The following is a 17,920-nucleotide window of genomic DNA, read 5'->3' on the forward strand; positions in this document are numbered from 1 at the left end:
ATTTCCTTTTAGGAATTTAAGAATGGATTACAATCTGTTATTTAATCATGAATATATGGAAAGGCTTAGACACAAGACTGTCATTACAGTGTTGTTTATACTAGTGGATAACTGGAAACCACTTGAATGCCTGAGTGTAGAGGATTAGTTAAATTAACGATCCACGTGGTTCTACAGCCACCACACAGCCATAAAAATAAAGGCACAGATTATCTTTAACAATATGGAAAATATTCGTGATATGTTTTTGTGAAAAAGAAGAAACTTATGAACTAATTTATAAGAAAAAAAAAAACCAGATTGAGAGAAGACATTTGCGATTTTTAAAACCAACAAGAGACCACTTTCTAGAATAAACTTTTGCAAAGCAACGAAAAAAAGACAGGCAAGGAAAAAATAAGCATAGGTTGATAGTTTGCAGAAGAGGAAATGCAAAGGGCTAACAGGCACACAGAGATCCTCAGACTCATTAGTAGGTTAGAGAAACGCAAAGTAAAACGACAACGAGGGATCATTTTCCCTCATTCAAATTGGCAGACAGTAGAAAGTTGGGTGATGCCAAGCAGGGGTGTGGATGAGATGGGAGCAGAGCCTTCACAGGCTCTTTCTGTGTATGTGTAGGGGGGCAGTGTGGTCTGCTTCCAGCTTTCTGGAGGCATGTTTGCTGCTGGTACATGGTTGAATCAAGCAGGTATATACCTTTGACACAGCATTCCGGCTCCCAAGTTCGTACCCAGAGCCAGTCACGTGCAGCCCATCAGGAGACCTGCGTGGGAATGTCTAGGACAGTACCGAGTGCAGTACAGGAAGTCGTCATCCCTGCAGAGTCAAGAAGTCAAATAGGCACGTGACACCCACTTTGTAACACAGGGCAGCAGTCAAAGGAAATGAAGTTAACAAACACAGAGCCACATGGGTAGGACTGAAGGCATAATGCTGAGTGAAAAAGTGAGCTGCAGGAAAGATGCAGAAGGTTATCTGGCGAACTTCAAATGCATGCATTCAGAAATCTCGCACTTATGCCATGTTTTATTAGCACCCATTAAGCAGGTGTGGTGGGCAGGGTGGAGGGCGTGGGGAAGAGGGGAATGGGAGTGGGGAGTGGAGGTCCAAGGAATAAATGAGTAAACTACCAAAGCCAGAGAGGAGCCTGGCCCAGGTCAGGGAAGCGACTGCTGGGACTGAGGGATATGAGGCACCCCACCCCTGCCCCTGCGGCTCAACCCAAAAAGAAACAAATCAAACCCCCACCAACCTCCAGCCCAACCAATCAACGAAAACAAAAGTATAAATAAACAGTTTGCCTCAACAACATTATTAGTGCGTTTTTATTAAACTATATATTCATAGATAGAAGCAGGGATATCAACAGTCATTTTTCTGGGTATGGGCAAGCTTGGTATTCTTCCTGATATTTCATTCCTTCCCAGTTTTTGACACTGAACTTACATGGCTTTTGTAAAAAGAAAGTGATTCACGTGAGATGGAAGAAGAGCCAGGGACATGTGGAGTTTTGTGCATGAAGAGTGAGAGTTTCAAAGAGGGGATGGCTAGCTAGTCTGGCCGTGTGATCCTTAGTTAACTCCCATTCTAGCCTGCGAGGGGTGTGTGTTTGGGCTAAAAATAAAGCAAGACACACCCCCTCAGCTGCTGTAGCCCAGAGCAAACCACTGGTGACCCACTCTGTGTGTCTATTTATTTGGTTGCTGCCCGGGGATTCGTGGTTGTTGGTTGCTGGCCAGATTCCAGGATATATTCATACATGGTGACGTTGTGGTTTAGGGATGGGGGCCTCTTGCAGGGGGCCTGGGCAACCTGGCCCCTACTTGGAGCTTCCTCCCCTCCTGACAACCAAACCAAACCAACCTTCCTGGTGCTGAGTCAGTCTGATTCACCGAGAGTGTGGCAACGGAAAGTCAAGGGCACATTAAAGGTACCTTCTTGAGTTTACCTATCTGGCAAATAGGTCTTTGGCTATTTTCATCACACAAGTTCTTGCCCTTTCACCTATTGACCCAAGATCTATCGCACAAATTGTTCCTGTTTGCACTAATAGTGAAGTATTTTTAAGTTAGAGTGGGGGTTTAAGAAGTCATCTTGAGGACAAAGTCCTCCAAAAATTGTCTGAACAAGATAATGCTGAGAATGAAGAACCTATATCCTTTGACTCGGGGCGTAGAAGGAAGTTACCATTGAAGAGCTAGAATTACATACTTCTGTAAATATTGCTAAGACATTTACACATGTCTCTTCTATTTACTCAGCCTTTCAAAGAGGAACAGCATCAGGTAACGAGAAAGCAGGCTTTGGTGTTAAAGGCTTGTGTTTCAACTACCATCTAGCTGCCCCTATGCGTTTGGCCCAGTTGGCTTTCTTACTATTTAGAGAAAATCGGAATGCTTCTTTCTCTCTCAGGAGAGTCTGTGTAAAAAGCCCAACACATGTTAGATTGTCAATATGTGTGAGTCACTCTAAATCTGAATCTCTTCTTTAAAAAGTCTTCCTATGTTAGTTGGTTTCAGATTCTTAGAGGAACCATCATCAGTAGGAACTGGACTGAATGAGTACAGTCCATTGTCCCACAACCAGCTTCATCAGGAAGTGCTGTGACAGGGCTTTTCATTTTTTGTTGTTTTGTTCTGAATTCAGATCTGCTTTGCTAAGGCATGGAGGTGGAAGATGTTCCAAAGGCTGAAGACGGAGCTGAGGATCCAGCTTCACAACAGGAAGGCCCGCCTGATGTTGCTCAACCTGACTTCCCACATGGAGGGCAGTCCCAGGGCCCCACAGCTCTCTGGGAGCTGCTAGAAAGGAAGTTTCTGGAATATCAGCCGTTGGCTCATGGGAGCCCTGCTGAACGTCAGAAGAGCCTGTTGAGTCTTCTCCCATTGTTCCTAAAGGTCGGTATTCTTATTTTTGGAACTGTAGGGAGATGATACAAAGCTCTGGGGACACGTTGCAATGCTTGGAAACTGGAGTTGGTGGTTTTAATATCATCACAAGTGTTGTCTGGTTGCTTAGAGGAGAGTGTTGTGCTATCTAATAAAGATGGTAAGCATGGCTTACCTCCAGGATGAGGAAGGGCATGGAATGGATGGACAGTTGGCTCTTACTCTTGTCTCTTTAGTTAAAAAAGTTGTATTGTTCAGTTACAATCCCAGCTTGGAAGCCAGAGAAGAGACCAGCTCCTTTGGGAACTAGAAAAGGAGTGTGTGTCTTGAGACATGAGGTGCAAGGATGCTGGTAACCTCAAACACCAGTCATGCAACACCAGGGCCTGGAAGGGCCAGGACGCAAAGTGCACCAATAATGCAACCAAGGTATAATCGGTGGAGAACACCCAGAGCAGTGCTCCTATCGCTGGTTACAGGCACACAGGAGCAGTCCAGCCTGTCCACTGGGCCAACACTCTGGCCAGTGGCAGCTGGTGACAGCATGGGTGCAGGGATTTCCTTTGTTGTCTTGGAACAAAGCTCCTGACAATGAGGTCTGCCTTTTAGTTGGATATATTGAAGGCTGGTTGTAGAGTTGGACACGCATCTTTGTATGAGGATTTAACTTTTGCTTCATGATTGCTTTGGGTTATTATTTAAAAAATATACCTATAAATAAAGCACAGAGAATATGAGCTACTTTGCACATTGAAAATAGACTAGGACAGATGGAAGCTTAGGCAGGTTTTTATTAGGAAACACCTTCGTTAAAGTTTCTTCTAACTTATTAACCACAAATATTTAAGGATTTCCAAAGATGACTCACCATCTTTTGGGGATCATATTTATAAGATGCATTGAATACTTAGGCGTGTTTTTCAGTTAAAAAAAGCCAAATATAATAACTCATTGTTCACTAACTCATTATTTTCCTCCATGTTTTGGACTTGTATACTCCATTCACCCCATTTAATAGATTGGAGAACTGAGGCATAGGGACTGTACTAGAAAACAAGAACTAGGTTAGGAGAGATGGCTCATGTTTTTCATTCCTAGCCTCTCTGCTCTAACAACCCCAATTTCTGGGAGATGGCTCAATCTCACCAGTTCTCAGATCAATGTTGCCTTAAAAAAGGAAAAATGTGAGCAGCTTCCCACCATGAGCGAAACTTACTGGGCATGTGTATGGGTCCATCCATTGCACTGTATCTTTCCCCCGGATCTGGGCAGCCTAACTCTGGTGAAAGTACTCTGCATCTGAGAGCCAGGTCTTGGTATTTATTCGCCTCTTTCCAGATTGTCAGTTTGAGAATCCCTTCATTTGTTGTAAAAATATTTATTAAGTTCCTATACTCTGTTCTAGGGCCTGGGGCAATGAGATAGAGAAGACAGATAGAGGTTTTACCCTCATGGAGAGTTCAGTCCAAAGCAGAGGGTACCAAGTAGCACTCAGAATGTGGTTTTGCTTGTAGAGGTTAGAAATGAATTAGTGGCCTTTTTTTTTTTTTTCAAAGTGGAAAGTTTTCACCTGAAAATCAGATTTCCAGTTTCTCTTGAAAATTTTGGTAGCTGTAATACTAATAATTGGATAGAGATGGTTAGGGACACTCCTTTTCAACAGAAGATGGTCTTGGTCTCTAAGTTTACCCCAGTCCCTCACTCCTTAACATCTCTCACCCAGTGCACCTTACTCATTTATGTTATCTGACCCTATAGGCCTCTGAGCTTGTGGCCTCAAGAACAGCAAACACTTCCTATTATAACGGAACCTTGATATTTGTCCCTGTTTCCCAAACCCTGTCCTGGTAATTGGAGGCATAATGGCCCATGAGCTTTCAAGTCAGAGAGAGTAGGGCTCAAGCCCTGGAATCACTGCTTATTAGCTGTGCATCCTTGAGCAAATTACTGAATATTACTGAATCTCCATTTCTCATCTGTAGTGAGATTAATAACACTTTGCTGGGAGACTGTGAAGGTGAGATAAGATGATGCTTATGAAGTCCATTGCACATGGAAAGCAGACACGGTCCCTATTAGCTTTCCATCCACCTCTAGGATATTAACTGCACATTCTCCAAACTATTGACATAACCTGCTATGTTTTGGATCCCTGGAGCCCTCCTCTGATGTACCCTGGAGAAGCAGAATATTACAGGCTTTTCATCTTAAAATCTACATTCTTTTATTAAGTCCTATGTGTCTATAAACTTGTTGTTTCTATTAAGTTCTGACTAATAAAACCTTGCCAGAGCCAGAGCCCTCAGGCTTCTTAATTAAAAGTTGACAGTGGAAAGAAACATGGGGGAAGTGGGAGATTTTTTTTTTCCAGGTGCAGTGCAGATAAAATCTGAGCTGTAGATGAAGATTGAAAATATCCATTGGAATATAGGTCCTTGTGTCAGAAGTCAAGCTTGTAACCACTATATTCTAAATTCTGTAACCATTAAACAGTGTTCTTCAAGGTCGTCTATAAAGAACCCCCTTGAAAATATCAGGACTTAATAAGTTATGCTGTGTCCTGTGGAATGTGGCTGTTAATGTCAAAATCTCATATGTATATTAGTTGTCATAGAAACCACGGCCCAGCGGGGCTCTGATTGCATCTAAAAAATCCTGGAATGCTTTTTTTGGTGGATCTCAACTCTATACTTTTCTCTTTTCACTTTGGGGCTAAGGAAAACCACAATGATCTAGAATATTCTTTGTCCTAAGACAATACACAAGAGATTTTGAATTGTTGCCCCTGCTTGGAAAGGGTGCTGTTCCTGGGTTGTGGAATCTTGCCTAACTGGGTCAGACTCTTTATCAGTCAGACTCAGCATCGGAGGGGTGGTCCATGTGTAGTTAGGGCTCCAGAGAAGGTTGATGACAGTGTGTGCCCCACCTCAGTGGCTGTCACTGGCCTCAACCTAGTAAGTCTTGAGATCTGTTGCTAGGCATTGTCTGGTGTAGCAGACTCGCTCAGAGCTGCTTCGTTGACACCTCCTCCTGCAGAGAACTTCTCTTGGCCTCTCTGGCTTTCTCTCATGTCTTACTCCTCCAAGCCCACAGCAGAGGCTGAACGTCTCCCTTCTCCCTGTCATCATAAATGCCGTACGGAAATCTGCATTAACTGCTAGGCAAGCACAAAGATTGGCTTCATTGGCTCTATATTAAAATCTAGCCCTATTGGCTCATCTCCAGAGTTAAAAAACAACTTCAGGGTTGTTAAGGAATGAACACACTCAACACTGCATTTGCTGTCTTGGTAATAAGGAAGAGCCTAATGGAGCCTCAGGGCACCCGAACCCCAACAAGGAGCGGCCCTGAGGGGTGAGTCAGAAACAAAGTGCTCATCTAGAACTGCAGGCTCTCCTCCTGCACCAGACCCGTGACTCCCCTTCATAGGTCGAAGAGGAGTTCTTAATCACGTCAAGGGGTCGCTTTCACTGATGAAACCTAGTAATATTCACCACATTCTAACTAACTAAACCAGACATTTTGTTTAGTGTTTATAAGCCCTCACAACCACCCTGTGAAGTGGACGCTCTTCTTATCCCAATTTACAATGAGGGAAGAGAAATTTAGAGATGTTTCATAGCTTGGCCAAGGTCACGCTGTTGTTAGTGGGGAGCAGAACTTAACCTGGGCGGTCTGCTCAGGCCTGTGTTGTTAGCCACTAGGCTCCCTCGGGTAATGCTGGGGTTCATAGAACAGAGTACATCTGCTTTCTCTCCCTGTCCCATGATGCAATGGATACTGGCTTTGTCTGGCTAGTACCTATGCTCCCTTTGGGGACAAAAAGAATGCTATCTCCACACGTGTGATGTCTGGATAGCTGATTCCAGGAGGTTTCAGACAAGGAGGAGGTCTTATCACATCACACAGGAGACAGCGCAGAGCCAAGGGCTTATCAGTGCGCAGACCAGTGTTTTTAGGAAGGATTCAATTGATGGTTGTTCTTTTCCTGCCAAAAGCCTGTCCTTTCTAGAACCCTTCCTATCATAGGGTGTCACTAAGAGAAGAATCATTCCTCTAGCAAGTATGGCAGGTCTTGCTGGCCTTCTACTAAGTTTGTTTCGGGGCAAAGGAAACTTCAGTTTCTCATGTTGCACAGAGATACTTGTGGACTTCGGGGGAGTGAGAACCCTAGATATACCTGTTGAAGATCATTCTTAGAATGTGTTCTTTGAGAGAAAGCAGGCAGTGAGATCCACAGCAATTAGTATAAAATTCCTCACTGTTTGGGACAGACAACCAGGGGGCTGCGATAATATGAGAAAAAAGGGAGCTCTGTGGATGTGGTAGATTAGAGATGCTGCAAATGGATTCACCCTGCTGCCTTCGAGAGATGGCATCTATGTCCCCTTCCCTTGAGTCTGAATGGGTTTGTGATGGCGTGGCTAATGGAAAAAGGCAGAAGTGACATTTCTAGGCCTACGCCTCAAGAGACTTGTCCTTTGGAATACTCACTCTTAGAACCCTGCTGCCATGTTGTAAGGAAGACCAAGCAGCCCTATGTAACAGCCTATGGAGAGGAACCGAAGCACCTGACCTTGCAGCTGTACTAGTTCATGCCAGCCAGCACCAACTTCCCAGCCATGTGACTGTGCCATCTTGGAAGTAGGTCACTTAGTCCCCAGCTGAGTAAAGCAGAGAAATATGTCCCTGCTGAGTCCTGCCTAAATTGCAGGTCAATGAGAAAAATAAATGATTGCTATTATTTAAAGCCACTCAATGTTGGGGGTGGGGATTGTTTTATAGTAATATATAACCAGGACAGTGGGTAACATGGGGAGGAATTCATTCATTTCCTAGTGCGGAGTGATTGAAATTAACACTCAATCGATTGTACTTGGAAGTGAATGTTTGTATGTGTGGGTGCACATGTGCATGTACACAGGTTTGTACTCAGGCTAACTGCCTAGCCGGTAGTGCAGAGTTCATGCACGAAATGTGATAGTCTCATAAAAAGTAAGCATGGACCCAACTGACACTGGATTAGAGAAGAGTAGCATTAAATATAATAACAAGGATGATGAACAATTATTTCCGACTGTGGTGTCCAGAGGGCATGGTGAGGGTCAACACCCCTCTTCATCCTCTCTGTCTGTATTTCTTCAGAGTGGGGCCTGGAACATGGCTTATTCCCATCTCTGGGAAACAAAATTTTTGTTGTGTTAACCTTTTTTTTTTTTTTTTTAATTTACAAAAGAGAGAATCAACTGTGTCACACTAGCAGGGGAAATTCATGTAAAGTCTCTGAAATGTTTTGAGCTCACTTAAAGACCAAACCACCAAACTCTGCGGTAATGGAGAAGTAATAATATTGCTGTCATACTTAGAAACCAACCAGTTCTCTGTCATTCAAAAGCTGGGGTTTTCTCCCATTTCCTCAAGAGCTTTTTTCATTCCTTATTGTCCTTTGGAGACCCGAGCATCATTTTCTTTCTCTTTCTTCCATGAGAGGGGACAGCCACAAGGCATCGTGGTACAGCTTAGATAATGTGAGTAAATAAAAGTTTTTTAAAAAATATTAAGCAATATTCTCCCAGCATGCAAGTCCCAGTTTGGGGGAAAAATTAGGTCCTGTTGGAAGCTGCCTTAACTCTTTGGGGTCTCCATGGTATCATTCAGTAAATGATTGTCTCCGTGCATCAAATAGCACCCCAGTGGCCTGAAAGAGTTAACGCGGCCTCCAGAAGTGCCCACTGCAGTCCCAGGAAGGGGTGTGAGCCTTGGGAGGATCTGGCTGAGTGTACAATTACTGTTCAACTCACAGCGGCCCAATTTGCTTTATTGTAGCGTGCCTCCTGGAGTCCCACTGCTTGAAGACGATCTAGATGCTTCCGAGTCAACTGCCTGCAAATTGGTCTTTGAGGGGTTTGCCAGTGCAGGGAGGATGCACCAGAATTTGTTAGGAAGACATCATAGCAGAGTTCTTATTCCTGGGGAGGAAAATAATCTTACCATTGGAGTTCCTTGCCAAAGAATTGACATATTCTTTCCAGGGATGAAAGTTTCCAGGTGGTAGCTGGTTTCCAGGTGGTAGCCATAAATTTTTTAGACATGCACATGCTACTTGGGTTTGCGTGTAATAGTTTAACTCTTCACTCTGTGGCTTAACTGATTCTCTGGGCTTACCCTCTGGCTCAGCCTTAGTTTCTGTAAAGTGGGAATAATAACAATATGAATCTCAAAGGGTTGTTGTGAGGATTAGTGGGAACAATGCATGTAAGTGTTTGGCTCAGTGTTGGGCACAAGACCAGCACACAACACATTTGGCCATTATTCTGCATATTGAGCATTTCATAATCACGTGTTCACTTATCAAGTGTTTGTTGAAGGCCTACTATGTGCAATAGTATTTAACATTCTTCTAGCATTTTTGTAGTTCTAGCAAAGTTCTGATGTTCTGCTTTTTTATTTACAAAAGAAAGGGCACAGCTATGTCCGTTTATAGGGCAGAAAATGTAAAAATATTTGGATACAAAGTTTTTTTTTTTTTTTTTTTTTTTTTTTTTTTAAAGATTTTATTGGGGAAGGGGAACAGGACTTTATTGGGGAACAATGGTCAAATTGTTGTCCTTTCAATCTTAGTTGTGGAGGGTTCTGTTCAGCTTCAAGTTGTTGTTCTTTCAGTCTTAGTTGTGGAGGGCGCAGCTCAGCTCCAGGTCCAGTTGCCGTTGCTAGTTGCAGGGGGCACAGCCCACCATCCCTTGCGGGAGTCGAACCGGCAACCTTGTGGTTGAGAGGACGCACTCCAACCAACTGAGCCATCCGGGAGCTCAGCGGCAGCTCAGCTCAAGGTGCCGTGTTCAATTTTAGTTGCAGGGGGCGCTGCCCACCATCCCTTGCGGGACTCGAGGAATTGAACTGGCAACCTTGTGGTTGAGAGCCCACTAGCCCATGTGGGAATCGAACTGGCAGCCTTCGGAGTTAGGAGCATGGAGCTCGAACCGCCTGAGCCACCGGGCCGGCCCCCTGGATACAAAGTTTTTAAAAAACAAAATAAATACCCAAGTACTCCTCACCCATATAAAAGGAATCAAACATTTCAGATAAACTAAAGCCACCTGTGCACACATTCTAGAGCTCACTCCCCTTCCACCTTTCTCCAATGGTAACCCCTATCCTGCTGAATTATTAGGAATATATCATATATATACATACACACACACACACATATGATTTTTTTGCAAAATGGTATTTCACTATGATTCTAAAAACCTGTGAGACTATATATAAATTATACAATAATATGGGTATATTTTTATAACCGTAAGTAATAGTGTGTAATTTATACATAATTTCACAGGTTTTTGTAGGCTCACATTGTAATATTTGCTTTTGCCACTCAACATTCCATTTCTGGGGTTTATCTGCATTGATACAGGCAATTCGATTTCTTTTTCAGTTCTATATTGTATCCTTATATAAATATGCCACAAATTATGCCTCATGGTCCTATTGATAAATATTAGATTTTTTTCTAATTTTTCACAGTCACAAATCATGCTGCAGACATAGTTCTCCACGCCTCCCTGTGCACATGCTTTCTCCAGGGAACACATGTAGGAGTGGAATTGCTGGGTCGTAGGACATGTGCCCCTGTACCTTTCCTGGATTGGGTTAAATACTTTTTTTTTTTTTTTCAAAGATTTTATTGGGGAAGGAGAACAGGACTTTATTGGGGAACAGTGTGTACTTCCAGGACTTTTTTTTTCCAAGTGAAGTTGTTGTCCTTTCAGTCTTCGTTGTGGAGGGCGCAGCTCAGCTCCAGGTCCAGTTGCCATTACTAGTTGCAGGGGGCACAGCCCACCATCCCTTGCAGGAGTCGAACAGGCAACCTTGTGGTTGAGAGCCCACGCTCCAACCAACTGAGCCATCTGGAGCTCAGCGGTAGCTCAGCTCAAGGTGCCATCTTGGAGCTTAGTTGCGGGGGGCAGAGCCCACCATCCCTTGCAGGACTTGAGGAATTGAACTGGCAACCTTGTGGTTGAGAGCCTTCTGGTCCATGTGGGAATCGAACCGGCAGCCTTCGGAGTTAGGAGCACGGAGCTCTAACCACCTGAGCCACTGGGCCGGCCCGGGTTAAATACTTCTTTAAAGAGGTTCTTCCAAGTTACACTCCATCATCAGAGCGTGGGGGTTCCATGGTCCCTCACCTACACCCACATTTAGTATTGTCAGGCTTTTCATTTTTACCAACTTGAAAAGTATAAAATATCTCATTGTGGTTTTAATATGCATTTTCCTGATTCTTAGTAATTTGCTATTTCTTTTATCTTTTATTAGTTATTTGTTTTATTTGCCTGTTTTTACAAAAAATCAAGCTGTTTGTCTTTTTCTTATTAATTTGTAGCAGTCTGGATATTATTCCTTTGTCAGTTATACACGTTGCAAATATTTTCTACTGATCCTGGGCTTGCCTCCTTATTTTGTGTGTAGCATCTTTTAATATAGAGACAATTTTTCAAGGTTTTTACTTTTTAATAAATATAGTATCTATAGCAAAGAAACACATTGAAATGATTTTCCTTTGGAATTTTGATGCCTTTCTCACCTTTTCTAGAAGGAGGATCTCAGCTTAAAAAAACTTGGTTGGGTCTTTGGGCAGGAATATAGTTTAATATGACTGGTGAGATGGAACAGTGGATGGGAGTCCAGCAAAATTGCGTTTCGTAGAGGCTACTAGTTCTGTTCACAGCAGCCTACCTTCCCGGTGGATCTGGGATGGGAAGTTGCCAGAACTCAAGTCCTGGGCCAAGGCTGGTCACTCCACTCTGACCGTTGGTCTGGAGAGGGCGAGCCTCACTGGAGGACTAGTGAACTTGGCCTGTGACACATGGTAGAGCAAAGGGAAAGGACTCTGATGAAGACAGACCTATTAACAGGATCACTACAGACATGGGAGGAAACTCTGAAGAGGGTCTGGCATCTGATGAAGAATTTTAAAAGTCATGATTACTATTAAATAGTATCCGAAATGATAAGGGAAAAAAGTTTGAGGAAAAATCTGACCAGATAGGATAGAAATTGAGAAAGGACAAGTGAAAAATAATTTTAAGGAAATCAAAAAAGAAATAGGAAATTAAAATTGACAATAACAGCTTGGACTGGGAAAGAATTTCCTAAACCTGGATTAAAGCCAGAAAACAAAGAAATAGATTTAGAAATTTCATTTCACATTATTTTCAGATTTCTGTATAGCAACACCCAACAATACCAAGTTCAAAGACAAAATGACAAATTCAAAAAAAATTGCCATAGTATTATGGACCAAGGATTAAAATAAGTAAGAAAACCGTGAAAATCCTAATAGAATAATAACAGGCTACAAGTAAAAACAAGCAATTTAAGAAGCACAGAAGTGTTCATTTACTCTAGTAATCAAAAGACTGCAACTGAGATTTTTTTTCTTCTATACAGTTTCTCATTTAAGATGAAAACGCATGACAGTGTTCAATGTTTGTGTGGGTGTAGAGAAACCAGCACTCTCCCTTGGAGCCCCTGGAGGCTAATCTGCTAAACTTTTTCTGGAGAGCGAGTTAGTAATATGTTAGTAAAAGCACTAAAAACAAAACAAAACAAAACACCCCACTCTTTTAACTTGCAATCCCACTTAAAAAAAATTCATCTGAAAGAGATAATTGCATGACTTAAACTATGGAATCTGTACAGTTTTTGACTAGTGTGTAAGAGGAGAATCAGTGAGACAGAGTAACTGATGGGGTAAGGAAGGAGAGGGAGACCTAGAGAGTCACTCTTAGAGTTTCTCACTAGGGCAACTGGGTGGTTGGTAGGGCCATTCAATGAGAAAAGCAGGTTTGGGGGTAAAGCAATGGATTTGGTTACGAGTGTTTGATGTTTTAGGAGCATAACTTCAGGGGAAATGTCCAGGGCCCAGTTGGCTGTGGGTTTGGGACTCAGCAGAAAGCTGAAGAATTCACAGGCACCAGAGTAGGGATATGGCAGAAGCTGGAGGATAGATGATGTAGTGGCTTTTGGGAGACATCTGGGAAAGTGAGTTGAGCTGTTGGTTTGGGCCAGCAAGGAGAAAGAGGGGTGACTCTCCTTGCTCTGTAGCTCTGACATCTCTGACCAAATCCTGTTGGTTGTTTTCAGGCCTGGGAACACTCCGTGGGGATCATCAGCTTTCCCAGTCTCCAAAGGCTGGCAGAAGATGTTTCCAACCAGCTAGCCCAAGAAATACACAAGGCACTTGTGGGAAAGCCTGCAGGTAAGAGAAAAGAGGTCCTGGAGACAGCTTATTGGAGGGTGAAACAGCTCTGCAGGTTTCTGTCAGGCCTCCTGCTCAGACCCTCTCTGCTTTCTAATGGAGTTAGCATAGTGCCTTCCTAAGAGTCCAGCCAGCCTGGGTCTACCACTGTGTATCTTGGGAACAAAGGGAAAGGCTAGTAAAGGAGGGAAGGGGGTATTTGGGGAACTCTCCTATTCCTGGGATGGACACACACACACACACACTCACGACTAGGGCTCTGGGAAGAAATACTAGGATAAAATGTACACCCAAGTTTTGAATGGAGAACTTGATCCAGAAAAGACACAGAGGTCAAAGCACGTCTTTTGTTATAGCATCTCCTTACTTGCATTCTTCCACTCATGGAACTGGACCCTGGAGGCTCGGCTGTGGAAGGAATTCCAGGGGAAAGAAATAGCTTGACCGCGGTGCAGATTGCAGAAATCCCTGCAATTTAAGGGGCTGTGTGATATAGGAAGTGGGTGAAGACTCTGGATTGCAGGAAGTCTATTGCTGAGGAGTCTGTTCTTATTATTTGGCAATAGGGAGCCATTGATGGTTGTTGAACAGGGATGGTGGCATGATAAAGGCTATTCTCCGAGAAGATTAATGTGGCAGAGTGTGGAATGTTTAATATAGATACAGGTAGCATTGTGAGGATGGCAGGAGGCAGAAATCTCTAAAGTTGCTAAGGTGCATCTCATGGGGAGAGGAGCCCAAGAGGGGGTAAAGCTGGGTGGGCAAGTCCTATATCATCCTGCTGGTGACGCTTTCTCCTCTTTCTGTGCTGTTGCCAGAGCAAGCGCGGGCTGCAGCTGGGCAGTTGCTGCGGTGGAAGGGGGATGCAGACCAGGATGGCTACCTGCTCCTCAAGTCAGTGTTTGTGCTCACGGGGACAGACTCGGTAAGTTCCAGGCCCAGGGGGCCCTGGCCTGGCCACTCCTCATCTGTGTGCGCACGGATGTCCCAGTACAGGGCAGTGGCCATGTCAAGTGCATCTTTCTTTCCATGACATTGATTTCTCATTTCTCTTCCCTTATTCCCCTTCCAATGTAGGACATGGACTTCAGAGTCTTAAATTCTGGTTCGAATCCTGCCTTTTCAGTTGACAGGCTCTGTGTAACCTTAGGCAAATGGCTTTACCTCTCTGTGACTCTGCTGTGTTGCTAATTTTAGATCTGGGAACAATAATGAGGCATTATTCTAGGGTTAATATGGTGATTTAAAATGCCCGATTTTCCTGTGTGCCAGGGCAAGAATGGACGTGTCCCATGCATTGTGTGAATTAATCTTCCCAAACACTTGAGTCGGATTATGGTGATGGCATGCTACTGGTGAGCAATCAGTCTCACGCACGTTGCGAAACTGTAGTCTGTCTGACTCTAGAGCCTGTGCTCTGAGCCTCTGCTCTTTTTGCCGCCTGTCAAACTCAGACTGAGGGAGCCATCCCTGTAGACACCTGTCTGTGCATGCCTGCCCAGACACGATGCTCAAATGAGGCCTCTTGCCCTTCCTTATCCACCTACACCCCATCGTGGCTGCAGTCATGACCTCCCACTGTGAAAGGGGTCCCAGTGCTTCCTCCCTGAGTGGTTTGATAATGGTTGGTGTCCTCTCAGGCAGAAGAGGTCCTGGAAGCTGTGGCCATCAGCAGAAATGGCCAGAAGCCCCATGCAGGGCAGGTCCAGACACTCATATGTGTATCAGGAGTGCCCACTGTGCCCAGTCTAGTGCATGGCAGTAGGGACAACAGCAGAGCAGACCAGGGTGGTGGCTGCCCTCAGTCTACTGGTGACATGGACAAGAGAGGAGCCTTTGGAGACAGTACATGGAGCTGTGAGAGGAGCAGAGTGACAGTTGTTAGCCGGAAGGAGGACCACCTGGCTTTTCCTCTGCGTAACCTGCCTGGACAACCGTCAGGCAGAGCAGCCTGAAGTATGGAGCCGGGGCTCTTCTGCCCCTAGGAAAGGACTGTTTTCAGTCTGAGTAGTAGTAAAAAATTAACCTAAAGCCTGGTTTTCCACTGTGAGCAGCCTGCGCCCAAAGCAGTGGGAAAAGTAAGCAATGGGCTTTCAGGGGAGAGAGTCCAGCATGGGCAACAGGGAGAGCTGCCTTGAGCAGGGTCACAGCAGAGCCAGGCATCAAGGAAAGAGATGGACATTACCTGCAATGCAGCTTTTAGGGGTCTGGGTAGGACCAGAGGCCTGCATGATATTCCTGGTTATGGCCCAGACTGTGCATTCTTCTTTTCTCTTTTTCTAATTTACCCACCACGTATGTCAAATTAGTCAACCAGGTGAGAAATTGTGTGGACAAGATACTATAGATGAACCCCACATGTACTCATATGTGCATGAGAGTGTGTGCACACACATGCTGAGGCTGCAACCACAATAATTCCGGTGGAGCTGCAGGCAGAGCCCATGGGAGAAAGCTTCACACTAAGGCTGGTCCCCTCTTTCCAGCTTCCTATCTTCTCTCCTCTGTCTGGCCACTCTGGTTATCAGTTTCCACATATAGGGCCCATTTGCTCAGAGGGAGTTTTAAAATCTGAACAGAGGAATGGGAAGGGTCCTGATCAGGTCCTTAATTCAGTTGTTTGCTCTTGTTATTAACAACCCCCTCAGTTCCCTAATGAGGAGAAAGCTACCAAAATAAGCAATGTGATTGCCTAGGAAAGCCCTTGTTTGCCGCTCTGCACCAGTCCCTTCTCTCCCTCCATTCCTTCCTATCATCTATCTGTCTTATAAAAGATATAATGTGGATTTCCCATCTAGATGGTGGAGTAGGTAAACATTGTGCTTACCTCCTCTCATGACCACATCAAAATAATAGCTAAATTACCGAACAACCATTATTAAGAATCTCCTGAAGTCTAGCTGAACAGAACTTCTACAACTAAGGACATACAAAAGAAGCCACCTCAAGACTGGTAGGATGGGTGGAAATGCAGGATGGGCAGGGCCCACACCCACATGTAGTGGTTAAAAATTGGGAGAGCTGTCTCAGCTCGGGAGGGCCCCTGGAGGAGTGAGGGGACCCAACCCCACACCAGGCTCCCCAGCCCAGGATTTCAATGCTGTGGAGAAAAGATCCCATAACTTCTGGCTGTGAAAACCAATGGAGACTGTGGCTGACTGAGATGGAGGGCAGCTGGAGTCAGAAGTGTTCCTCTTACAGGGCCCATGCATATACTTACTCACTGACGGACTCACTTGCTCTGAGTTCAAGCTCTACGCAGTAGCTCAAAAGGTGCCAGGGACATATGGGAAGGAACTGAATTGTCTGGCTTCAGGCTGAGGGCTGTAGAGGCAGCTTTCTCCCAGACAGAAGTACTGGCAGTAGCCATTATTTCTTTGTTGAGTTCTCCCCACTCCTGGCATGCAGACACAGGGTGGTGCCATATCTGAGTCTCCACCAACCTGGCTAACACTTTTCACCCTGCCCTGGTGATTCCCTGAGACCCCACCTGACCCAACTTTAGGAAACACCCAAACCACTTCCAGTAGCTTTTCCATCCAAATGGGCTGCCTTGGTTCATGCTGTAGACTTTCCTAAAATCTCCCAAAGTTTCACAAAACCCAAGCAAGTAGCATCTAGCCTTAGTGTGCCCCATACCACTTGCTGAGCAGCCCCAATCCCAGCACGAGCAGCAGTCAGCCTCGAGTCATGGCTTGGCCCCTCCCAGGTAGCTTCAAGCCAGTGTGGGTGGCTGCCATCTGCAGATTGCTTTGTGGCTCGTGCCAGGTGACCCTGGGCAAGGCGCAGGCTGTGGCTGAACTTGGTCTGTGGCAGGAACCCTTCCAGGAGGCCTTGGGACTGGCACACTTGATGGCTGGCTTTGGACCCAACTGGAGCACCACCCAGTTTCCTCCCTGGGTGACACCCAAAGGGCAGAGTGGGCAGGCACCAGAGCCCTACTCAAGTGCATCCTGCTCCATAGGGTCATCACTGCACAACAATTCTTCTACTGTAGTCACAGCCAGTCCTTACAACCAGTCAGTGAGGGTCAATTCCTCCCACTGATGTGCAAAGAACAACCAAGGATCAACTACAATAGGAGGGCACACACAACCCACACAAGGGACACACCTGGAACACTCAGCTCTGGTGACCAGGGAGACTGAGCCCCTGGGCCCCATAGGACACCTACTCCATAAGGCCACTCTACCAAGACTGGGAGACACAGCAGCTCTACCTAATACAGAGAAACGAACACAGGAAGACAGCCAAAATGGGCAGACAAAGAAACATATCCCAAATGAAGGAACAGAACAAAGCTCCAGTAAAAGAATTAAGCAATAAAGGAGACAAGCGATCTACCAGATGCAGACTTCAAAACACGGATTAAAAGGATGCTCAGTTATTTCAGAGAGAACTTCAACAAAAAGATAAGAAACATAAAAATAGAGACACAAAACATAAAAGAACAAGTAAGAAATGAAGAATACAATAATGAAATGTAAACTAAATAGAGGGACACACCAGTAGACTAGATGAAGCAGAGGACTGCATCAGCAATTTAGAAAGTAAGGTAGCAGAAAACACCCAATCAGAACAGTAAAAAGAAAAAAAGTTTAAGGGGCCTCTGGGACAACATCAAGCATACCAACATTTGCATCATAGGAGTACCAGAAGGAGAAGAGAGGGAGCAAGGAATTGAAAACATATTTGAAGAAATAATTATGGAAAACTTCCCTAACCTAACAAAAGAAATACAGGTAACCCCGTATAACATGGTTGT

General features: G+C 44.7%; 1 protein-coding gene across 4 annotated transcripts in view; it reads left to right on the top strand.

Moving 5' to 3' along the window:
• The window catches only part of WDFY4 (WDFY family member 4), a 324,321-nt gene that overhangs the window by 17,905 nt on the left and 288,496 nt on the right, over positions 1 to 17,920 (top strand). For all 4 annotated transcript variants that reach the window (XM_074337248.2, XM_074337250.2, XM_019730128.3 and 1 more), the window contains 3 exons: positions 2,650 to 2,900; positions 13,041 to 13,155; positions 13,974 to 14,080. In XM_074337248.2, coding sequence (XP_074193349.2) covers positions 2,667 to 2,900; positions 13,041 to 13,155; positions 13,974 to 14,080 — 456 coding nt within the window. In that variant the 5' untranslated portion in view covers positions 2,650 to 2,666. The remainder of the gene's footprint in view (positions 1 to 2,649; positions 2,901 to 13,040; positions 13,156 to 13,973; positions 14,081 to 17,920) is intronic.

This window comes from Rhinolophus sinicus, chromosome 15 (assembly GCF_057876585.1).
Source record: "Rhinolophus sinicus isolate RSI-liver-muscle chromosome 15, RSI-T2T, whole genome shotgun sequence".
Taxonomy (NCBI): Eukaryota; Metazoa; Chordata; class Mammalia; order Chiroptera; family Rhinolophidae; genus Rhinolophus; species Rhinolophus sinicus.